Genomic DNA, 25,643 nt, shown 5'->3' with positions numbered 1-25,643 from the left:
AGAGGGACCGACTTCGGCGAAAGTTGGTCACGCCTCATAGCCTTAGCTTAACTTCTGATCTAAAAAAAATGTAAATCTTTCTCTCAACTCTTTTGAACAAATATCGATTATTATATTAATAGGGCATCATTTAGAAAACAATCCGTTTAAATCCCTTCTCTTCTGAACAAATTCTAAAGCATGACTGTAACAACGATGGGCGGATTGGCCATCTGGCAATTCTGGCAAATGACAGCCTGGCCAGACCATCTTTTATTATTAAGGTGGGCTGGTCGAAATTGACAGGCCCATGAGCCTGTTTTTTTTTATGAATTTTGTGCTATTTCTCTGTTGTCATAATCTTCTACATTAAGCATTTGTCTGAACAGTGGGCAATGGCCGGCTGCCAAAATGGAAAATTTTTCTGATTGGCTGAGGTGATGCAGATTCACATCCAAAGTCAAACGAGCATCATCAAAGAGAGTGAGACCCATTCTGACTCTGTCAGTCACTCAGTCAAAACAGAAAAACGGAACGGTGGTCTCGAAAAACATAGAACCAAAGTGGCTGATGCTGCTAAATGTGTGAAATTAACCCGATTATTTGCTAAAGGTTCTGGTTCTGCTTGTCCGAGTGCTGAGTTTGTGAGAAATTATAGATCAACTGCCATGGTGCAGTCGAGATAGGAAGAAAACAGAGAAAGACACACTCACAACACTGATATAGAACCTAATATTTTGACTGTATATTGTATGCAATATGTTTCATACCTACTATAGGCCTGGTAGACTAATTAGGCAATGGGTATTTGGGGAACATTTTGACTCTAGACTACTTGCAATATAGCCTAACAAGTCAAAGTTGGCTGTTATAACACTTTGGTAAGGCAATAGCCATCTGCTAGACATTTATTTATACAGTGCTTTTTGCTAGTCATCATGTATTCAGTAAAGGTCCAATCAGGGAGTGTCTGTGTATTTGAATTGTTTTATCAATGCATATTCGCTTAAGAATTTCAGTCTCTTCAGCCCAGTGAGTTAGTCTAATGAGCTATAGAAACAAGTGACTCTGGTGTCAGATTACATTACATGGCCACTGCAGTGAGGGCTGGAAAGTCCTGCCTATCTCCCGCTTACTTCATTCGATGAACGGCCTGTCACTTTTGGGTGGAACAATATGTATATGTGTGCAGCACAGTCAAACAAAGCACAACGCTGGACATCCATTTGCATCCATATGAACTCGTCCAGCATCGTTATTCGACAAGCAGAATGTTTTATATTGAATTCAATAGAAGAAGAGAGAGGGACAGAGAGAAACTGGCAGCACCTTAGATTGTCTCTCCCCTCTGTCTCTCTCTGTTTTCTTCTATCGAATTATATGCAGCCTAATACTTAAACACTTATCTAAAGTGGGCAGGGGGAACACTTGAAATGTGCTAATTTTAAATATGTAGTTAGGCTGTTATAAGCAATTGGCCCTCTATAAGGCATTTATTCAGTGATTTTCTTCTTTGTCTAATTTATGTGTTTATTCATTCACGACTAGGATGGGTAGCACTTTATTTTAAGAGTCCATAATAAGTCATTTATAAAGTGTGTGTTCACCATTTATTAATCATCACGCCCACATTCATAAACCATTTACTAATCATTAGTAAAGTTTTTTAGCAGTCCCTAATCTAAAGTGAGTGCTATTTTACCTTATAAATACTTTATAAAAGTTTTGATAGACCCGTGTAATTTCTCACAAAATTGGCATGCCATTGGTAGACAATCCTGCTGTACCTGGTAAAAGAACAAGCACATAACAAAAGGAAATATATGTACATGTGTGAATAACTTGCTTACTAACATTTTCAAATGTGAGAGTAACGAGTAAGAAATGTTGAACAAACGGTTTGTAAATGCCTTATAAATAGTTTTCCCTGGACCCTTCAAATAGTGTTAACCTGCCGGTTTATTTATACGTTGGCTATATTTTATATATGTAATAGTAATGAACCCTTAGGATGTGGGGGGACATTTATGACAGCCAGGCACTTATATTTTCAGCATTAGGAATATTTGTCTTTATCTAATAAATGTGTTTATTCCTTCACATTTAGGATGCTGCTGGGCCTAGCACAGGCTAGGAACATACAGACCACATACACTCACTGGACAGTTTTTTAGGTACACCCATCTAGCATCGGGTCGGACCCCCCTTTGCCTCCGGAACAGCCTGAATTCTCTGTGGCATGGATTCTATAAGTCGGAAACGTTCGACAGGATTGTTGGTTCATGCTGGCGCGATGGTACCACATAGTTGCTGTAGACTGGATGATGGTACACCGCCGCACCAGCCTGTACCGTTGACACCAGGCAGGATGGGTCCATGGACTCATTTGCTTACGCCAAATCCTGACTCTGCCATCAGCATGACGCAACAGGAACCGGGACTCGTCGGACCAGGGGATGTTTTTCCATTCCTCAATTGTCCAGTGTTGGTGATCGCGTGTCCACTGGAGTCCATTCTTCTTGTTTTTTACTAATAGGAGCAGTAGCAGTGCGTGGGTAAAATCCCTGGGGAAGCCAGTGTCATACAGGACACCAGGGTTCCCCCACCTGGCGCCCAGTTTTATTTGGCCTCCCAAGTTTTCTGTAGAATTTTCATTGCTTCATTGGACATAATATACTGTAAAAACACCAGGAAATCAGCTCCAATAGATTGACATTTGGGAAACCACTGGGTCAGTAACTGGTTCCAATCCCCAAGCCGACGAGGTGAAAAATCTGTCTGTGCCCTTGAGAAAGGTACTTAACCCTAATTGCTCCTGTAAGTCGCTCTGGATAAGAGCGTCTGCTGAATGACTAAAATGTATTTTCATGGATCATGTACAAATATAAGCCAGGTTTGAAATGATTATGTTTAGTAAAATATTACATGTTTGGGCTTCTTGCGGTGAATTTGCAGTCTACAAATGATTTGGAATTATGTTCTCCCCCCCCCCCCCCCCCCCCTCTGTTAATGACGTAAATAAATCTCAATGGGATTTGATAGGAGTGATGCCACATCCAAGCTGGCTTCCCTTGACACTTTTTTTGGTTCACTAGGACCATTCACAGTTGAGCTCGCTCAGTTTAGCTCAACGCTGATAGGCAAAAAAACATATACTTTTTTGTCAAGGGAGGCCAGATGCTAGCTGACTTCCCTTGCCTTCAATGCTACAGGCGGCAACAATGTCATACTCTTTATGACCAGACAGCATCAGATTGATGGCCTACACGTAGAGAGAGGGGTGCTGTTTCGCTCGCTCGGATGCTTTCTCATGTGAGATACATTCAGCCTCTTGTGAATTGAAGGAAAATTATGAAACACAGAAAGACGAAAGAGGAATGATTGAATAATAATAAAAAAAAACGAATTGGTCACTTTTGGGGGGGGGAGCCTGACATCCATTAGCATCCATGAATAGACAGCTCAGAGGTGAGTGCAGTGGAGGTCGGAAGAAAACAGAGAGAGACAGATATATTGCCAGTTCCTTAATATGTTGGCACTATATGTAATAACAATTAACATAAAATCTTTATACTCTCTTTGGATAATTAATTCCAATCATTTAAAAGTTAACAGCAGGTATTTTGCATGTCAGACAGAGACAGATTGTCTGCAGAGAAGAAGGGAGGCAACAGAGGCACATCTACAGTGCCTTGCGAAAGTATTCGGCCCCCTTGAACTTTGCGACCTTTTGCCACATTTCAGGCTTCAAATATAAAGATATAAAACTGTATTTGTTTGTGAAGAATCAACAACAAGTGGGACACAATCATGAAGTGGAACGACATTTATTGGATATTTCAAACTTTTTTAACAAATCAAAAACTGAAAAATTAGGCATGCAAAATGATTCAGCCCCTTTACTTTCAGTGCAGCAAACTCTCTCCAGAAGTTCAGTGAGGATCTCTGAATGATCCAATGTTGACCTAAATGACTAATGATGATAAATACAATCCACCTGTGTGTAATCAAGTCTCCGTATAAATGCACCTGCACTGTGATAGTCTCAGAGGTCCGTTAAAAGTGCAGAGAGCATCATGAAGAACAAGGAACACACCAGGCAGGTCCGAGATACTGTTGTGAAGAAGTTTAAAACCGGATTTGGATACAAAAATATTTCACAAGCTTTAAACACCCCAAGGAGCACTGTGCAAGTGATAATATTGAAATGGAAGGAGTATCAGACCACTGCAAATCTACCAAGACCTGGACGTTCCTCTAAACTTTCAGCTCATACAAGGAGAAGACTGATCAGAGATGTAGCCAAGAGGCCCATGATCACTCTGGATGAACTGCAGAGATCTACAGCTGAGGTGGGAGACTCTGTCCATAGGACAACAATCAGTCGTATATTGCACAAATCTGGCCTTTATGGAAGAGTGGCAAGAAGAAAGCCATTTCTTAAAGATATCCATAAAAAGTGTAGTTTAAAGTTTGCCACAAGCCACCTGGGAGACACACCAAACATGTGGAAGAAGGTCCTCTGGTCAGATGAAACCAAAATTGAACTTTTTGGCAACAATGCAAAACGTTATGTTTGGCGTAAAAGCAACACAGCTCATCACCTTGAACACACCATCCCCACTGTCAAACATGGTGGTGGCAGCATCATGGTTTGGGCCTGCTTTTCTTCAGCAGGGACAGGGAAGATGGTTAAAATTGATGGGAAGATGGATGGAGCCAAATACAGGACCATTCTGGAAGAAAACCTGATGTAGTCTGCAAAAGACCTGAGACTGGGACGGAGATTTGTCTTCCAACAAGACAATGATCCAAAACATAAAGCAAAATCTACAATGGAATGGTTCAAAAATAAACATATCCAGGTGTTAGAATGGCCAAGTCAAAGTCCAGACCTGAATCCAATCGAATCTGTGGAAAGAACTGAAAACTGCTGTTCACAAATGCTCTCCATCCAACCTCACTGAGCTGTCTCTCAATGTGCAAAACTGATAGAGACATACCCCAAGCGACTTACAGCTGTAATCGCAGCAAAAGGTGGCGCTACAAAGTATTAACTTAAGGGGGCTGAATAATTTTGCACGCCCAATTTTTCAGCTTTTGATTTGTTAAAAAAGTTTGAAATATCCAATAAATGTCGTTCCACTTCATGATTGTGTCCCACTTGTTGTTGATTCTTCACAAAAAAATACAGTTTTATATCTTTATGTTTGAAGCCTGAAATGTGGCAAAAGGTCGCAAAGTTCAAGGGGGCCGAATACTTTCGCAAGTTACTGTATAGCAGTGAGGTATATCACCACGAGCTGGTTAAAAAGAGCTGATTAAAAAAGCAAAGGACTATGCTTTTTCACCGGTCGATGGTACAGTAAAAGTTGAGTAATGCTGTACTATAAATGCCTCTGTTATGTGTCAGTAGCATTACCGACTGTGTGTGTAAGTAGCTGGGGTGCGCACGGTGCGTGAAGTGATGTGGGCTGGTGTGGCTGAAATGCCAGGGCAGATTTTTTTCAGTCCCAGTCCACCCTGGTAACAACTGTAACAACTGTCATGACTGTAAGGACAGGTACAAATCCTGTCATAGAGTCAGTCTGAACTTTTAATGAGACCACAAAAGGACTAGACCGTTTAGCCTCTTTTGGGATTCAAGATTATTTGTAGCAAATACCTAATGTACATTATATGAATGCCAAGAATCCACAGTAGCCTACAGTATCTACAGTAACCTACAGTATCCTTGTGACTTGTAGAGCGTCACTTAACATTCTGTCTAAGTAGGACAGGGGTAGGCCTATAAGAGAGTATCCTAACAACCACATGAAGCTGAAACAAACAGAGACGTCCAGTGTTGAAAAGATGAAGTGTGAGAGTAGAGGAACTGTCCCTGTTAGGTTGCAATGCGATTAATCGAGTTGACATACAGGGACACCTGATATAGAAGTGATGACATCGACTCATGAAAATGCTTCACAATAGCCTGCTGTGATGCCACAATTCAAGTTGGCTCCCAAATAAGAAACAACCACAGTTATACTGCTGCTATTGGGTATATTTTGGTTTAAATATGTATAACGTTTATGTTAAATCTCTGTCCTCATGGATTAGGTTCTAGTCTGCTGTGCAGTAGCCAAAGGAGCCATTTTAACAGTATTGGGAGGAGGCCAGAATCAGCAGCTCATACGTCATCATAGAGGAGGGGCTATGTAAATTTAGCAGAATAATGTATGGGGATGCAGCCTGCTATTTCCACTTGCCCATCAATACAATCTAGGGGGGAAATCGTCGATTCAAATTGCTAATTTAAAAAAGAAAAAGGATATCAAATTCTCTCGTCTCCAGGCATTAGTCCAGAATATATGGAACATGGCATCGAAATGTCCTAAATGCGACAAGACGGTTTATTTTGGTAAGTGCATTTTTCATATGATCATATAGCCTATCGTCCCATGTCTGTAGTGTGTGAAAGCCCCCCCGGGTGAGCTATGTAGGCCTAATTACTTAGGCTATTGTAGACACCGTTACAGCTATTGTTTACTAAAATATAAGCCCACTGTCACATTATAATTATACAGTAAACCTAGACAATATCACCCTACAGATTGGGGAAGACCTAATTGGAAATTGTACTGCCTTTGATCTATTTTATTAGAATGAACCAGTAGGTTATTTACTTTAGGGATGGGTCAGCGGCGTCAGCCTAGCGTGCCTATATAGGCTCAACCAATTAGGCCCGGGTCCCTGACTGTACATGACTTCGGAAGTGATGTGTGGTATAGCCTACATCTGCTTAAGCCATGCAAGGAGGTGGGATCATTTCTTCCTTCATCAGGACATATGGGAAACCTACGTCCAACGAGTATTGGCTAGTCTATACATCGATCAGAACAGTGAAAATATTCGTAATATCAGTCCAATACAACGCGCTGCAGACGGGTGAGGGCCAAGTCTACTTTCAGCGCACACCGCTAACCTGCAATTGATCAGTTGGGTTTTGGAGGGATATAGCCTAAAGTGAAAACATCTGTCCCCAGATTAATGACATAAATAGCCTTTCCCATTGATGGCTATTAGATGGATTTAAAAGTAATACATTTCTCCTTAACCGATAGCCTATTTACAGTAGGCCTATTCAGGGAATGTGTTCATGGTTTAAAAATAATTGAGATAGCCAGCCTAGCTGCTTGGCACAATAATCAGATTGAGCTAAACCAATTAATTAGGCATGTTGCTGCTTTGAAAGATAGGCCCTACCTTCCATATAAATAATTAATGTGTTGCATTGACTTTGCTCTGGCCTACACTACATGATTAAGTATGTGGATGCCTGCTTGTCGAAAATCTCATTCCAAAATCATGGGCATTAATATGGAGTTGGTTCCCCCTTTGCTGCTATAACAGCCTCCATTCTGGGAAGGCTTTCCACTAGATGTTGGAACATTGCTGCGGGGACTTGCTTAAATTCAGCCACTAGAGCATTTGTGAGGTCGGGCACTGATGTTTGGCGATTAGGCATAGCTCGCCGTCGGTGTTCCAATTCATCCCAAAGGTGATCGATGGGGTTGAGGTCAGGGCTCTGTGCAGGCCAGTCAAGTTCTTCCACACTGATCTCGAAAAAAAATTTCTGTATGGATCTCGCTTTGTGCGCGGTGGCATTGTCATGCTAAAACAGGAAAGGGCCTTCCAAACTGTCGACACAAAGTTGGAAGCACAGAATTGTTTAGAATATCATTGTATGCTGTAGGATTAAGATTTCCGTACACTGGAACTAAGGGGCCCGAACCATGAAAAACAGCCCCCGAACCATTATTCCTCCTCCACCAAGCTTTACAGTTGACACTACGCATTGGGGCAGGTAGTGTTCTCCTGGCATCCGCCAAACCCAGATTCATCCTTCAGACTGCCAGATGGTGAAGCGTGATTCATCACTCCAGAGAACCCGTTTCCACTGCTTCCACTGCTCCGTTTCCACTGCTTCCACTGCTCTGTTTCCACTGCTTCCACTGCTCCGTTTCCACTGCTTCCACTGCTCCGTTTCCACAGCTTCCACTGAAATAACCGAACCCACTAATTTGAAGGGGTGCCCACATACTTTTGTGTATATATATAGTGTAGCTCTGGAGAACAGTAAGCATTCCGATTTCAGAACTAACTGGCATGGACAGCTTCCAAAGAAGGAAATGGAGTGGAGCCTCGCGCTAGCCAGCCGCCCAACCAAACCAATGGCAGAGTGTGCGTGTGAGTCCCGAGACACTGTAAACGACAAGCCGATTCAACATGTTCTCTCATATGGCCTACCAGACCTGGCCTACTATATGTTGAAACATACATGATTCTCAATCTAGTCTCTGTTGTTTATTTCCCACTCCCCTGTAAAAATTAGGCCCCTATACACCATAGTAAAAAAATATATATTTTTCACGAGTTAAAACAGTAAGTGTGGGTCTATGATAGTCATCGGCAGTGCATCAGAATAAAACCTCTGGAAACCTCCTCGCAACACTTTTCCTTCATCTTGAAGCATCTATTTCTTCTTACCTAATTAGCTCAGAATGGGCCATGTCTTGGGCTTTCTATCTGGTAATAAATGAATGACTGAATACCAGATAGTACTTGAAATCTGCTTACTGTCCATTATCTTAATCCTTTCCCTTATGGAATGTCCCTCTGACCCGTTCGTTGGTAGCGTGTCACCAATAAAGAGGGCAATGCCACTCTCTGTGTTTATTCACATAATCACACGCTGCCCCCTTAGGCTCCTCATCTCTTAAGTCAGTGTCTGCTTTGATGCTACCATTGAGTGCTGCTAAATCTGCAGTGTTTACTTCTCTACTCCCACTCTCATTACGAAATACTGCATATTCTCTCTGAGTCCTTTTGCCTCAGGAGTTTAGATGATGTTTGATGTACGTTGCGTAACTCCGAGTCTTTGATTTGGCCCCCGCAAGATCTCCTCTCTCATTTCAACACTCTAATCTGGGCCATTGCATAATCGTCATCAGCCACATCTCTGAAACTGTACTGACTTCATGTGGCATTTACTTGCTGTTCCTGTCCATGAAAGCTGATAACAATCCTCCATCCTCCCTGACTGTCAGAGTCATAGGCTGTGCCTCCAATGGTACCCTGTTGCCTATGTGGTGCACTAAATAAGGAAGACACTCCTTGAAAAAAAGGTGCTATCTAGAACCTAAAAGGGTTATTCGGCTGTCCCCATAGAATAACCCTTTGGAGAACCCTTTTTCGTTCCAGGTAGAACCCTTTTGGGTTTCAGGTAGAACCCTTTTCACAGAGTTTTTTTGCAGAACCCAGAAGGGCTCTACCTGGAACCGAAAAGGGTTCTACCTGGAACCAAAAAGGGTTCTCCTATGGGGACATCCAAGGAACCCTTTTGTGTAGGATGTCATTCGGGATCCTGCCATAGAGTCCTGCTCCCACACTGCCACTGGATTGATCTCATCAACAAGTACAGGATGAGACATAGTCACATATTGTACACAAGGGGAAACATAATAGCCTTAATCAACCTTAATTATTTAGACTGAACAACCCCCACAGCCTTCCCTCTTTCTTTCTCACTTTCTCACTGTCTTTATCTCTTTCTCATTTACTCTCTCTGTCTCTGTCTCTGTCTTTGTGTGTGTGTGTGTGTGTGTGTGTGTGTGTGTGTGTGTGTTTGTGTGCATGCTTGTATGCCATCCATGCATGCAAATGTAGAGAGGGAGAACAAGAGAGAAAGAGAGAGACCGACAGAGAGAGAGGGAGGGAGAGAACACCCTGCAGGGACAGACTCTCATGACTCTCAAAGAAAAGTGGCTATTGTCTGTCTGCCGAGGTGACTATGTGGTCACTGCCTCCCACTTAACTGTATCTTGCATTAGTCGCCAGGTCGCCAGTCTAAAAAGCATGGGATATCTGGGTGTGCCAGAGGCATGTGGCCTGCCTCGGTATTCTGGGCTATATCTAACAGAGGTTAGAGATAAAAGCCTCATTGAGTAGCTTGTTCTATGTCCTCTCTCTCTCTCCTTGCAATCCCACAGCAGCCAGGGACAGGAATTAGACATGGGACAGGAAGCATTTGCAACATATTGTCTCCTCTCTTACTGTAGTCTAATTTGCAGGCAGATTGTGACTGTGCATGCGTGCCAATGTGTGCGTGTGGGCTTGTGAATCTGGCAGAATGATGGCCAGGCGGAACGGACAGAAGTGGGGCAGAGGCTCTGGGATTTGAGATATGAAACAGGCTTTTGAATTACAGTGGTGACTCATGCTATGGGAAAGTCTGAGAGAGGGGGGGGGGGGAAATGGAGGCACAATGGAGATGTGGAGAAAATGGTGGAATCAATATAACATGATCATCAACATGAAAGAGAATCTACTCCTCTGTACAACAGAGATAACCAGACTTCCGTTCAGAAGGCAATGGACAGGGTGGGGTTTAGGTTGATAAAGAAATGAATGACTAACCAATCCAATCCAACCGCCAGAGAAATGTCCTTCCCTACCGAACTAGCTCATTCTGTAGCATCTCATACTCAGTTGACATCTACATATGTGAATGCAACCACAACATGTCCCTTTCCTCTACAGTAATGTAGCACCCCCCCTCTCTCTGTCTCTCCTCCCCCCAGCGGAGAAGGTGACATCCCTGGGGAAAGACTGGCACAAGTTCTGTCTGAAATGTGAGCGCTGCAACAAGACCCTGAACCCAGGGGGCCATGCTGAAGTAAGAGGAGTCGGTAGCTTACCCCACACAGAGACAGTCAGGGGACAACCACAGGGGGCTTTGTGTACAATAGAGAGGAGTAACTGTGCAGACATTTTTGGCTCTGTTACCATAGATCCCTGGGAGAGTTAGAGAGGGTTAGGGCCTCATGGGGCGAGTATCAGCATTCTGACAGAGCCTATTCATCAATATGGGCACTGTACAGTACTGTACAGGAGGCTAGGCCAGTTACGAACAGATGGGATTGGCCTCTATTGAGGTTCATACAGGCTACTAAAGGATATGGTTTTACGTGTAGTGTACAGTGCAATCTGAAATCCATTGGGTTCCTCTCTTATTTGTGGCATGTTTGTTTAAAAGATCCAAAGATCCCTCCAAAGCTACGTCAGCTTTTTTAAACTCAAGTCAGTCATGCAGCCCTCAATGCTGGAATGGACATCAATATGTTATAGGGGTATTTTTTGACTTGAGTTTAATACCAAAATGAAGCCCAACACAGTCCAATGTGTTTGTTCCCAGATACTTTTGCTGTTGTCTTTCCTTCTGTTCACAGCATGATGGAACACCCTACTGCCACAAGCCATGCTATGCTGCCCTCTTTGGACCAAAAGGTGAAATACATCAACTTTATCGTCAGCCATTATTTTGTTTTGTGCTTATGTGCTAATAAAATGTTTAATTACAGTGAGCCCTTAAGATAGGCCTAATTTATACTTCTCCAGAGTCTCATAAAAGGAAACTGCTTTGGGTAATGTGCTCGCACAGTATGTAATAAAGCCTCTCTCTCTCTCTCGCTGTAGGTGTGAACATAGGAGGTGCTGGCTCTTATGTCTATGAGGCTCCCGTTAACGATACCCCTGCCAGCGTTTCCACGGAAACAGGGGCCAAACTCGAGGAGAAGAAAGCTCACGCCAGAGGCCCAGTGAAGGGTAAGGAACATGACAGAAAAAAAATTAAAAAGAGGACAAACTCAAAAAAGAAGGATAGAGCTACTGTCATGCGTTATCCCATATGGAGAGGGTATTCAGTGTATTTTGACCACTGGTTGTGTAACAGTCCTTTTCTCCTCCATCTCTTTCTGACACAGCCGCAAGCTTCTCCACTTTTTCTGGAGAGCCCAGTAAATGTCCAAGATGCAGCAAGACAGTGTATTTTGGTAAGCCTGTTATGTTAAGTAAGCCTGTTATGAAAAGAAGCCAACAAGTGATCAGCATATGTGGGAACTCCTTCAAGACTGTTGGAAAACCATTCCTCATGAAGCTGGTTGAGAGAAGGCCAAGAGTGAGCAACGCTGTCATCAAGGCAAAGGGTGGCTACTTTGAAGAATTTGTGTATCTGTATGTATCATATATCTGTGTATGTATATGTGTATGTGAGTGTGTGTCTACAATGCACATGGTGACTGGCAACTGTAAGTACTAGAGGAATGTTGTTTCCATGGTGATATGCCTGATATTGTGTGTGCGTGCGCTTCCGTGTGTGCTTGTGTGTGCAGCTGAGAAGGTAACGTCCCTGGGGAAGGACTGGCATCGACCCTGTCTGCGCTGTGAGAGATGCTGCAAGACCCTGGCCCCTGGAAGCCATGCAGAGGTGAGAGACAGAAAACAGGGAGAAGGGGTAGGGAAGAGGGAGATGTGGAGAAAGGAGAGAAAATAGAAAGATTTAAGGAGATGCCCTGTCTGTGCTCTCTGAATCTGAATGACATTTTCCACGTACTCGGAATTTGACTTAGTGAGAAGGTGCTGCTAGTGATAGACAGACAACACATAATCTACATGCAGTACATACAATATAAATACAATAAACAAAGAACAGTTACACATGATAAGAGAGTATGCAAATTTACAGTTGAAAATGTACAGAGAATATACTAAGAATATACTTATAAAATGTACAATTTACAGTGGGAGTGTAACGTAGTGCAGTTCTAGTAATTATATAATTATATTGCATGTGGCAGGAACTGTCTGGGTACAGTAAATTATATTAATTCCATTCTGTTTCAGCATGATGGGCAGCCCTACTGCCACAAACCGTGTTATGCCACCCTGTTTGGGCCCAAAGGTATGCTATACTCAAGACTTTCTTCCTCTTAACCAATTGAAAGACCAACCACCCTATTGCTATGCTTTACATGTATTATGATATTTCATAGATATCACCATAGTCAGATGTCCATTGTTCCATTCCAGGTGTGAACACTGGAGGTGTTGGGAGCTACATCTACGATGAACCCAGCACTGAGGCAGAGGCAGAGACTGAGGCCCAGCCTTGAGTCTACCCATATCCCCCACCACCTCCTCCTCCAGCCAGACCTCTTCAGCATTGGCTCTCTCACCTCATGCCTTGTTACTATCCCCATTCTTAGATAGGCTGAGTATATCTGTATTTCCAACCTGTCCCTACACTTTCGACTCTGCTTCTCCATTAGGTTATTCAGCATGTACAGAAAGCAAGTGTCAAATAGTACATGTTGTAGGCTTAACTCACAAGAATGGATATTTAGAATGTTCAGTTGTGTTTCTAGATGATTTATACCTCTACTTTTTGTATTGCAATGAATCTTTTTTGGCGAACATCTCCCCTGTGAAATGTACAGTAGGTTCATCGATGTCCCCTTCCTCGTTGTTCATGTCTCTCCAAGATGCCAAATCAGCAGAAGTGTGTGTAAGCTGTACAGTACAATGTGTATTAAATGAAAGCCACCCTATGGTTTGACTCTACACAGTACAGCACAGACCTAGTGAGGGAAATATGAGGGGGTGGTAGGCCTGCTTTTATTAATTCCCTGAAAATAATGTCATTTATCTGTGCACCTACAAATACATGGCATACACAACTGGCATGATGATTTCCAAGCTTTCTGCTATAGGCCTATTCAGTATGTTCTTGCCAAGTTCACCCTGCGTCTAGGAGAACGGGGTGATAGTGTAGAAACAGAATAGATAGAGCATCCTAGGAATGTGCATTATTGTTAGCCTATTGCTGTTGGTTGTGCATCAAAGGTGTGTTACTTAAGAAAGTGGGTCATCAGATATTTTCTACAATAAAGTTGTAAGAACATGAAAGGTTGTTTTGTGTCTTATTTGGGCAAAAGTGTAAAGGGTTATTTACAGGAACCTGTTACATATTGGTAGTTATTACAGTGTAGGCTACAACTCAGACAAAGATAAATTATATACAGATTAGCAAAGATATCTGATATAAAGAATTATAGTAAAAAGCTTTGGAGCACCTTAAATTAAATGTAGGGCAAAAAGGCAAACTCAGCCCCATCATTCATTGAATCAGATGGCTCACTCATCACCAAACCCACTGATATTGCCAACTACTTTAATGTTTTTTTCATTGGCAAGGTTAGCAAACTTAGGCATGACAAGCATTGAAATGTCGAATTCCATAAAGTGAGTGTGGAAGAGGAGAAGCAAAGATTGTTGTCTATCAACAATGACAAGCCACTTGGGTCTGATAACGTGGGTAGACATTCACTGAGGATGATAGCGGACGATATTGCCTTTACTAGTTGCCATCTGTTCAATCTAAGCCTCCAGGAAAGTTTGTGCCCTCAGGCCTGGAGGGAAGCAAAAGTCATTCCGCTACCGAAGAATAACAAAGCACTCTTTACTGGCTCAAACAACCGACCAATCAGCCTGTTACCAACCCTTAGTAAACTTTGGGAAAAAATGACAACGCTATTTCACAGTAAACAAATTAACAACAGATTTTCAGTAGACTTATAGGGAAGGGCATTCAACATGTATAGCACTTACACAAATTACTGATGATTGGCTGAGAGAAATTGATAATAAAATGATTGTGGGAGCTGTTTTGTAAGAATTCCGTGCAGCTTTTGACATTATCGATCATAATCTGCTGCTGGAAAAACATATGTGTTATGGCTTTACATCTCCTGCTATACTGTGGATTGAGAGTCACCTGTCTAACAGAACACAGCCTCTACATGAATGGTGGGTCCCCCTTGGGATGGTTGGGCTAATGTACACTACCATTCAAAAGTTTGAGGTCACTTAGAAATGTCCTTGTTTTTTGAAAGAAAAGCTAATTTTTTGTCCATTAAAATAACATCAAATTGATCAGAAATACAGTGTAGACATTGTTAATGTTGTAAATGACTATTGTAGTTGGAAACGGCAGATTTTTCATGGAATATTTACATGTGCGTACAGAGGCCCATTATCAGCAACCATCACTCCTGTGTTCCAATGGCACGTTGGGTTAGCTAATCCAAGTTTATCATTTTAAAAGGATAATTGATCATTAGAAAACCCTTTTGCAATTATGTTAGCACATCTTGTTCTGATTAAAGAAGCAGTAAAACTTGCCTTCTTTATACTAGTTGAGTATCTGGAGCATCAGCATTTGTGGGTTTGATTAAAGGCTCGAAATGGCCAGAAACAAAGAACATTCTTCTGTAACTCGCCAGTCTCTTCTTGTTTTGAGAAATGAAGGTTATTCCATGCGAGAAATTGATAAGAAATGTAAGATCTCGTACAACACTGTGTACTACTCCCTTCACAGAACAGTGCAAACTGGCTCTAACCAGAATAGAAAGAGGAGTGGGAGGCCCCGGTGCACAACTGAGCAAGAGGACAAGTACATTAGCGTGTCTAGATAGAGAAACAGATGCCTCACAAATCCTCAACTGGCAGCATCATTAAATAGTACCCACAAAACACCAGTCTCAATGTCAACAGTGACTCTCTAATGTACTTGTCCTCTTGCTCAGTTGGCACCGGGGCCTACCACTCCTCTTTCTATTCTGGTTAGAGTCCGATTGCACAGTTCTATGAAGGGAGTAGTGGCTCAAAGTAGAGGAGAGATTGACTTCATCACTACTTGTATTTGTGAGAAGTATTGACATGTTGAATGCACTGAGACACCCATGAATTACCTACAAGACATGCCACAAAAAGTTTCTTCACAGTCCCCAAGTCCAGAACAGACTATGGGAGGCACACAGAACAACATAGAGCCCTGACTACATGGAACTCTATTCCACATCAAGTAACTCATGCAAGCAGTAAAATTAGATTTAAAAATATGAAACAGTGGGGACTGTGAAGAGACACACACAGGCATAGACACATGCATACACACATGATAACATGTACTATACAGACATGTACACGTGGATTTTGTGTTGTAGATATGTGGTAGTACACTAGTGGCTTGAGGGCACACACTTAATGTGTTGTGAAATCTGTTGTGAAATGTACTGTAATGTTTTTTAAATTGTATAACTGCTTTCATTTTGCTGGACCCCAGGAAGAGTAGCTGCTGCCATGGGGATCCATAATAAATACAAATACAGACCATTGTCTACCAGCAGGGTGCGACTATTTCTTATTTAGCAAGGTGTCACGAGAATATGGCCATGCGAAAACACCGCAAAGGCTTGTGGGTGTTGTAGTTCTTCTCTAGCTCACGCATATATATTTTGTAAGTGAAACCTAAAGTCCTCGCTGTAATGTCAGTTGCGATTCTTGTGGCAGCTGTTGTCGGTGGTGAAATATTGCTCATTGTTTCCGAATGTTTTCTCCTGGAAGAAATTGGTACAGTTGCTCCAGTACCCGGCAGATATGATGGGGGGAAAGACGGTAATTTTGACCGGAACGAACAGTGGCATAGTGAAAGCCTATGCCGGGAAGCTGCACAAACTCCAGTGTTTAGTAATGAAGGTAACCTTTCAAAGTGCGCAATGGTGTGCTGTCCAAAGTGCTGAAACAGTCACGTGTGTACACAGTCACTTGGTATTTGTTTACAAAAGCTAACAACGTCAATTAAGTTTGAAATAAATTCAGTACAGGGTTTAGTTATCCTAATTACAATTCCTTCACTGGAAATCACTTGCAATTATTGTAGTTTATTACAAATTATATAGATTGAGAGATATATATAGAGACCAACACGACACAGTCATCCAGCCATCATTAAAAAAAACCTATGCTAATCATTCACTGTGTGTGCCTCTTACATGCCTGTTTTCCTTCTGTCTCCCCACATTAGGAAGAACAAAAAGTTGATGTGCTCATCTACAACGCAGGCATCTACCAGTGTCCCTACACCAAGACAGGAGGGTTTCGAGATGCAGCTGGGGTTCAACCACCTGGATCACTTCCTCCTCACCCACCTCGTCCCGGACTTCCTGTTGAACTTGTTTTGTGTATGTTGTATTCCTTAGCACAAACCAGTTTGCAACGGAAAATGAAAAAAACAAAAGTTTCTTATGAGACAAGGGTTCAGGTTAGTCATTTCCTGTTTCAGACAGTTTTCTTCAATTTGGTGCCTCATGAATACAACCCTTGTGTAATGTCTGTTGTGTTTCTATGGATGATTTCCCCCTCGAGGGATAATAACATGTTCTACTTCTACTACCACTCCAGTGAGAGCAGCTGCAACAAAGTGTTCTGTTACAGCCAGAGCAAGCTGGCTAATCTTCCCGTGAGCTGACCCGACGCTGGAAGACGAGGGCGTCACGGTCAACACACTCTCCCCAGGCATGGTGAGGACCAGGCTGGGGAGGCACATCTACATCCCCCTTCCTGGCAAAACCTCTCCTCTACCTGGCCTCGCTGGCCTTCTTCAAGAGCCCACTGGAGGGCGCTTGGACGCCGCTCTACCTGGCGTGTTCGCCCAACATGGAGGGAGTGGTTGGGAAGTGCTTTGCTAATTGCGAGGAGCTGATGCCCAAGGTAATGGATGATCACTCGGTCAAGAGGCTGTGGAACCTGAGTGAAAGCATGTTGGGGTATCAAGTCTCAGTAAGAGACCTGGGATCCAGACAGTCTTCTAGAGACGATCCGAGATACTTTTCCCTGTGAATCAAGTGAATTGGGGGATGATTGATTGAGACTGTTTGGGATTTCATTGGAACTGGGATCAGTGGGCAAAGTTACCGATGTTTTTAATTAACCTTGGTGTGGGTGTGTGCATCTGTGAGAGATGTGCAAATATTGTGTGGATGGAGTGTGAGTGGGATTGGAGGTGTGCATGCCGAGAGTGCTAATAATGTGAGCAATGTGCCTGTGAAACAGAGAAGATCCATTGAGAATTTCTACATGCAGTGTTCCATGAATGTGTAACTAAGTATACCAGTTCCCAATAGGAACCTACTAGATTATATGTACTGTACTTTTTTTTCACCAGTGTTTACTGAATCACAAAATCACACAATCAAAGTGGAGGGGAGCTAATTCCCTGTAGTGATTAGCAAAGGGAAGGTGGACTGTCGTATTTGCTTTTAATGTGTGCTTACATGTTTGGTTATAGTGCTATCGAAATATCCCCGGGGTGGTTTGAAAAGCAAGCAAATTGATATCTAGTTCACCAGCTGTATATAAATGCCAAGGCAGCTAAGCTCATGTATACTGCATTGTGCATTTGGCGGTGGGAAAAAGGAATAGAGGACTGGTTGTGTTGTGTTTGAATTGGAAATGCGTTGCCTTCTGCTGTGACTGGATGCACAGGAACAATTAAGTTTACAACGAGATTCAGATTCAGTTGGATGATGTTGCGATGTTGATGCTGTGGTGACTCCCTCCTCTGGATAGATGTAATTCCCTTTTCGCTTCAGAGCGAGTGAGTGAGAGGGGGAGTGTGTTTTGAATGTCAACGCGGAGGTATGGCTTATGCTATACGTTAACAAAATAGTCGGCAATCCAAAGATAGTTTCTCTACATGTGTGCGCACACAGCTTGATTTGAATGCTTTTGAAACAACATTGTTTCTGCAATCTTTTTAGCAAATGGCATAATTATTATCGTCCACACACGCGCACGGACGCCCGCACGCACACACACCAACACACATACACCAACACTAAAACACTTTAGCAAACCTTGGAGCATCGACTTGTGTAGTTTGTGCTTTATTAGGTTAAATGAAACACAACAGAAATATAGAAACATGCGTCATTGTGTGATAGAAACAGATTTGTGGTTGCTTGATTGGGGTGTGGGCATCTGAGGTAGAGTGGGACAGGAAAATGTCTCCAAGGGTTATAGAGCAAAAATAACATCAACGGGTAAGACTAATGTTTACATCTCAAAAGAAGTCCATCAGTAGCAAAATGATACATACTTCGACCGGTCTCTTTAAGCTCTCTGGATATTTCAAAATGGTGTCAAAGCAAAAACTGAATGAATCAATGGAGCTGCACTCAAACGGGTTTAGGCTAGGGGCATTTTTGAGTAAAAACATCTCTTAGTGCTGCAACTTTAACCCATGCCCCATTGTCATACATGTTTTACTCTGCAGAAATGCAGCACAGTATTCAGTATTCAGCCTGTGATTGACAAAGAAATCTTAATGTGCAATTTTGACAGTCTTCTTTAACATTCCAACTATCTCTTTTCGATTTGCAGATGCTCTTCACCAGACATATTTACAATGTGTTGGTGTCCACATCTGATTGAATTGTAGTCATTTCTTTACAATCATCAGTTTTATATTTTCTTTTGAATGCAACTACAAACAAAATATGTCTTTGAACACTCAATTGTTGTAGTTGTAATTAAATATATTCATATATTTCAACAGTTACTTTAAATACTTCCTTTGTCCACATGGAGCAACTGTGGTCTCTGGTACCTCCAAATGCTATTTTATGTACCAAATGTACCAAAGGTAGCAGAGTCTTTTCCTATATTCCTCACTCATTTGGCACAGTAATGAATTGTCAATTCACCTGACCCAGACAATCTTACACGTTCATTGTAGTGATGCGAACCACACCTTTGTCAGTTTTTCACAGCTGTGGCAACAATCTGATGAATTCATGCTTAACCTACTGTATCGTCCAAATGTCCTATCAAAATGAATGTCCTTCAACTGAACGGCTAGACTCACACTAATCAATGTGTTTTGCTGGATTTACCAAGACCTCTCACCTCACATCCCACCAGGGAAAGAGATGAAGAAAGAGAAAGAACAGTAAGTCAGAGGATGAAAATCCCTTCTTCTCTCAGTTCAGAAGGGTTCCATACAGCTGGGCTTTGGTGAGACTGTCCTTTCTGGAGAGTCCTAACGTGCCAAATGTTTGGTATTGCGGGGGAGGGGGACAAGGTGGTAGCGGGGGCGGTGGTGGACTGCCCTGGGGGGGCGAGGGATGCTGCATCTCGGTCTGGTAGTGCTGCTGCAGCTCGGCAGCCATCTCCAGGGACCTCTGGTTTAGGGACTCAGTGGAGCTGTTTGGGCTGACGTCCTCATACTCCTTGTTCTGCCCTCCACCTCCTCCCCCGGCCCCTGCTACACCGACACTGCCCTCCCTGTCATTGGAGCTTGCTGAGTGGTAGAGGCTGTGCTCTGACTCCTGGCTGTCCTCCTTTCCCCGGTAGAGATGGGTCTGGTGGGCCTGCTGGCTGTGGGACGGATGGGACTGACGGAGTCCCCCCACAGGGCTACACTGGGGGCTGGGCGTGGAGAAGCACACTGGGGTTTCCATGATGGGTCCTACCCCTGCCTGGTGGTAGAAGTCTGCCCCTTCCTGGAAGCTGCTGTAGAGGGGTCCCAGGCGGATCTTGGCGGGCCGAACGGAGAAGTGCTGCTCGGAGAAGCTGTAGGGCGAGGCCCGGCCGGGCGAGTGGTACGAGTGGGCGCTTAGGTCCTCCACACTCAGCTGCCTCCAGCGACCAATCAGCTCCTCCTCCTCGGGCGCCAGTGTGCTGCCCCGGCGGCTGTCTCCATAGACGACGCTTGGCGAGGAGGAAGGAGGGAGGGGTTCGTAGGGCTCGCTGAAGCACGAGGACATGGTGCGGCTGTAGACAGGCGAGCTGCCGTTCTGGTGGTGTGCTCCGCCAGCCTGCTGGAAGACAGCGTGGACCTTGGCGAAGCCGCCCCCGCTGGGACTGTCCCTCTCCCAGGAGGAGTCACTTTTCCTCTCATAGTCTCCCCCATTCCTCCAGTCCATGTAGAGGGAGTGGTGGTGGGGAGAGGAGGCTGTGCTGCTTGGTGGGCCGTTGCCCTTGTTGTCGTCCGAGCCCCCTCCGCTGAAGCTGGAGTAGGAGCTGCCCGAGGTGGGGCCCAGAGAGGTGGGGAACTTGGCAAAGCACTCCTGCGAGAAGCCAGACCTCAGCCCCAACAAGGGACCCTCCTCTGGGTTACTATCTGTGGAGTTCTGGGGCCCGTAGAGCAGCTTTCTCTGGCCATGGAGGTCCATGCTTGGCCTGCGCTCACGGTTCTGATCAACTGGGCAGTACAGAGCTGTGTCGCTGCTGTACAGGTCTGACTTGTATGCTGCCCGGAGGCCCAGGCGCTCACCTCTGTCCAGGGTGTCCAGGAGAAAGCCTTGGTCCTGGGGCTGGGGGCTAGGCGAGCTAGAGGCTTGGCTGCCGCTGCAGGCCTCGTCGGGCTTCTCCAGCACCTTGGCGATGACGGAGGCAGGGACGGAATCGGCATAGGCAGTGTGGCAAAGAGGTGTGCCCTCCATGTGCATGGTCACGCGTTCCTGGAATTCAGCCGGCAACTGAGAAATAGAGAGAGAGAGAGAGAGAGAGGTATAGAGAGGTATAGATAATGGTGATACAGAGACAGACCGTGAGATTAGTGCATGGAAGTTCATGGAAGATAAAAACATTGTTTTCAAACATTAGCAACAACATACTGATAATGGCACCATATGGAGATCAGGCATGAAACTTCATAGAATTTCATGGATGGTAAACATAGGTACATCATGAGATCATTAGTTTGATATGTGGCTGTTGCCTCTGCCTCTCCATAGCAACAAGAATTAAGCTTTTGCAGAATGTTATCAAAAGGAATCTAGTCAATTATCGTTAATTGGCAATGAGAAGCTAGCTAATTATAGCTTCATTGCTAATAGGAGCCAAGACAAAACTGAACATTTGTACAAACATCCTTTCATAGCAGTTGTATCACACATTCACTTTAACCAATGTAAATACCCAATTACCATGAGATATTTAGATATTGTTTGCACATATTTCCAGGACTAATTTTTCAAAGAACATAATCATTTTCAACAGCCTACAACAGCCTAACCTGGACGATGCAGGGCTAATTGTGCGCCGCCCTATGGGACTCCCAATCACAGCCGGTTGTGGTACAGACTGGATTTGAACCAGGGTGTCTGTAGTGACGCCTCAAGCACTGAGTTGCAGTGTCTCTGTGCCACTCGGGAGCCATGCTTGTTATGCAGTGGAGCAAGTGACTAACGCACTTCAATCATGGCTGGAAACTGATGCATCATTTCTCTGTGTTGTACCACATTCCATCAATAACCTTTTGATTACTCTCTAGTCCACAAACAAACAGACTGCAGGACATAAGTAGAACTATAACCTTTGACCCCATTGCAGCAGTGGACAGTATATGCCCAAGGTGTCATCAGTTTATCTGTTTCTTTCACTCCATATAGTAAAACACACACACACACACACACACACACACACACACACACACACACACACACACACACACACACACACACACACACAGCATTAGTTTATGACCATTACGTAACTGATGAATCGTGTTTGCATTGATATTTCCATTCAGGCGCATGGTGCCAAATGTGCTGAGGCATTTTTTAACGGTATTGGCAACGTGCCAGCTTTAAAATCTGCTCTTGCCACGCGGGCCGGGCAGGGGGCCCAGAGCTGATACAGCTGAAAGCCTTGCCAGTCTGCCCTGGCACTAACGCACTCATCAATACTCGCTCGTTCCTCTCCCGCTGGAAAACAAAAGCAGCATGGGCACTGTTGGGCATACTCAAATCTCCATCTCCTTATGCATATAGTGTCTTAGCGCTCTGCAACCTTCCATCAATTACTCACTTACCTGTCACATAATGTAGCTGTAGTGTTCCATTGTTAATCACTGTCAAACATTTACCTCCCAACCAATCCATCAGTGGAGTAATCACCTTATGATTCAAACTGTTGATGTATTGGAAGTTTGGAACTATTTCAGCTCAGGTCGAGGGCCCAGGTTTTAACCCGTAATCCTGGCTCATGCATTGATCGATGTGAATGGATCAAGACTTGTGCTAATATTTGCAGCACTGCACATCGTGCCCATACCTCAAGTCAGGTGGATTCAGCTGCTTAGATAAAGGATGAAGGTTGTTTTATCTCCTGCGGATTTTTATCCAATTTCCCTCCCTGTGTAGCTTCACTAACACCATCCAATGGCTGGGGTTGAGGAAGTCATAAGACCGTAGCTTCAGCTTAGCATTAGCTTTAACTTAGCCAATGTAGTATGCTGATAATAGCCAGCAGCAGACTTGGGGTCAAATAGTATACATTTTCTTTCAAATACTTTAGCTGTGCTAAATTGCCCTTGCCAGGTGCAATGGATCTCGTAGAAAAATTGCCACTCTGACCAAGCTCAACCAAGTGCTTAAAGTTTGAAAGAAAACAAAGTACTATTTGAGCCCAGGTCTGATAGGCAAAGAAGAATAACTAAACCACTGCAATTTCCCTGGACTCTTGGGTACATTCAATGTGGCTGTTCATGTAATTATATGTCTGTGGTTGGGGGAGGACTCACCTCAGAAAGCTGGGTCCTGTAGTGGGACTTGTTGCACTGGAGCAGCTGGGCAGCCAGGTTACAGTCCTTCCTGTACAGATCCTAACAGGACAGACACAGTGTTGAAATGTGTTAGAAGAAAACGTGCTCTTAAGAAATCATCCATTCTAAAGAAACACACTGCATTGAATTCAAGGATGAGCCAGAACCGGGACTTGAACTCAGGTGTTGTTCGGTCCAACACCTTATATAACGAGCTCCAAACCTCTCGGCGAAGATGCTAGGTGTTGTATACTAAGGTTGTTACAATACACTTTGAGGGTTGTGACTGTACTTTTGATGACCTATAGATCTGACCTCATAGAGTGCCCTTACATTGTCCTCCCTCAGTTTCTCAATGGTCAGCTTGGCCTCCATCAGGTGGTTGTTGAGCACGATGATCTCTCTGCTCAGGGCTCTCTTCTCGTCGTCATGGTGCTGAGACTGAGGAGAGCAAAGGCTCATGTCAGACTCACATTGCACATACATTGTTGTTTTTTCTTTGATTTCAGTGGCAGTGCAGGAGAACCCAGCCAGATGCCATACCCTACATATATTTGCTTATAATCATATCATGTGTAATCATGCTTAATTAAACGCACATCACTTCAAATGGTCTAAAAGTATACAAGAGTGTTCCATCGTTCTCTGTGCCTCAGATCACACAGGACACAGAATTCTCAGAGGCCTCAACTCGTAACTATCTTACCTTGAACTAGCTGAAACGGCTTAATTTCACTCTCTGTTCCAGACAACATGACAAAGTAGCAGAAGTCTAACTATTCTCATTGTTCAACTGAACTTTTTATCAGTTTCATATCAACCATCTGTAAATCTGTAATGATGCATGTATGTAATTCAGCATTACTTTATAATCTTAAACTTAAAAATAATAATTTGCCTTTTTTGCTATTAGATGTAAATTCCCCTGTTTTGGGGACCAGCGTGGGTCTGGTACCGGTTCGACCGGTTCAACATTTTTTGCTTATAAGTCGATATGTGAACACCATAGATGGAAATGGCTTGCTTGAGTGGTAGCCATGATTCTCATGGACACTGGAGTATGTCTCTTCTGCCTGTGTGAAGCAGGATGTGAAATCTAAAACCACTCGAAACTGGGATGTCCCTCCTACCATTTAATTCGCTCTTCCAACTGTCCATCAACTCCTGGCTGAACCCTACGTCACAGACACTAACCGCGCATATGCCTGGAATCCTTACATCTTAACGCAACAGGAGAGAGTGGTTTCAGAGATCGATTTATAGCAAGTAATCTAAAATAATTCATAGATTTGAAACAAAAACACTTTATGATTAATATGAGATGAAAGGCGAGTTCCTAACGAGTTCAGGAAGCCAAGCTAGAACTCTGTGAGACGTTCACAGCAATTGGGGCAGACATTTTGAACAAGAGAGACCTTCAGAAAATATGCACATTTCTAGCACTAAATATACAAATATGTATTTTACACTTGTAAGGAAGGTGAAATCTTGTAGTTAGTTATTTTATAAATTGATTATACAATATTTAGAAAAAATATATAAAATCGTTTCAAGCCTTATTCATCTAGTTTTGTTGAATAGGAAATACATCATATGAGATTTGAATCTTTCTTTGAGTAGGTAGTAATTATTAGTTCATTTTTATGGCCCTCTCATGATAAATAATTACTTTTGGAGATGACACCGATTACATTTTCGATTATGTTTAGTTAGATTTAAGAGGATTTATACCACCCTGTTGGTGCTATTAGCATCTGGTGCTATTAGACTTTGCATTTTCACGACTACCTGTACCCCAAAGCTCTGTGGCCTCAATTTTTCTCTCTCTCTCCAGTCAAGTCAACTTATCAGAAATTACAGGTCTGCCGGTTTCACCATGAAGATTTATAACTCTAGGTGAGTAAATTAGGTGAAAGTCCACCAAGATGGCCCTTGCCTAAACTTGGCATTGTGTGCAGCTGGTCCCCCCAGAATGAATTATCCACACATCAGTTGTAAATTGAGTTGCATCTTCTAGGTGCTTCTACACTGTACCACTGAACTGACTGGGGCTTCTGACTGAAGCCGAATGTCCTTGCCACTTGCCAAGACGCTCTGGCACTCCCTTGAATAAAGATGGCAGAATATAGCAAAATCCTGGTTACCACTGGAGATTTTGAATTGTTCCAGAAGCTTATACTGTTTCGACTATGCCTGCCAAAGCTCATCCTCCCAGTCCTATTCGCTAGTTTTATTTTTGTCCAAAAAAAAACAAATAAAATGTTATTTGTCACATGCTTCGTAAACAACAGGTGTAGATTAACAGTGAAATGCTTACTTACAGGGCCCTTCCCAACAATGCAGAGATAAAAAAATAGAAATATAAAAATACACAATGAGTAACGATAGTAAC

The 25,643-nt window shown here is 43.3% G+C and overlaps 2 protein-coding genes and 1 pseudogene across 5 annotated transcripts in view; 2 read left to right on the top strand and 1 right to left on the bottom strand.

Annotated features, from left to right (window-relative positions):
* The first annotated feature begins 5,797 nt into the window (after positions 1-5,797).
* Positions 5,798-15,119, top strand: LOC139415279 (cysteine-rich protein 2-like). The gene is made up of 8 exons (XM_071163275.1): positions 5,798-6,382; positions 10,605-10,699; positions 11,253-11,310; positions 11,500-11,628; positions 11,787-11,855; positions 12,195-12,289; positions 12,706-12,763; positions 12,892-15,119. Exons 1-8 carry the CDS (start codon positions 6,340-6,342, stop codon positions 12,972-12,974), a joined length of 630 nt encoding a protein of 209 aa, XP_071019376.1. The 5' UTR covers positions 5,798-6,339; the 3' UTR covers positions 12,975-15,119.
* Positions 15,120-16,302: 1,183 nt separating this feature from the next.
* LOC139415436 (retinol dehydrogenase 14-like) lies at positions 16,303-17,541 on the top strand (annotated as a pseudogene).
* A 1,030-nt stretch (positions 17,542-18,571) lies between these two features.
* LOC139415277 (brain-enriched guanylate kinase-associated protein) overlaps positions 18,572-25,643 on the bottom strand; it is a 40,495-nt gene continuing 33,423 nt past the window's right edge. For all 4 annotated transcript variants that reach the window (XM_071163272.1, XM_071163273.1, XM_071163271.1 and 1 more), the window contains 3 exons: positions 23,585-23,692; positions 23,231-23,311; positions 18,572-21,182 (listed from right to left, as the gene is read on the bottom strand). In XM_071163272.1, coding sequence (XP_071019373.1) covers positions 19,683-21,182; positions 23,231-23,311; positions 23,585-23,692 — 1,689 coding nt within the window. In that variant the 3' untranslated portion in view covers positions 18,572-19,682. The remainder of the gene's footprint in view (positions 21,183-23,230; positions 23,312-23,584; positions 23,693-25,643) is intronic.

Source organism: Oncorhynchus clarkii, chromosome 8 (assembly GCF_045791955.1).
Source record: "Oncorhynchus clarkii lewisi isolate Uvic-CL-2024 chromosome 8, UVic_Ocla_1.0, whole genome shotgun sequence".
NCBI lineage: Eukaryota > Metazoa > Chordata > Actinopteri > Salmoniformes > Salmonidae > Oncorhynchus > Oncorhynchus clarkii.
The sequence above is the reverse complement of the archived record's forward strand: the minus strand, read 5'-3'. Positions and strand labels throughout refer to the sequence as shown.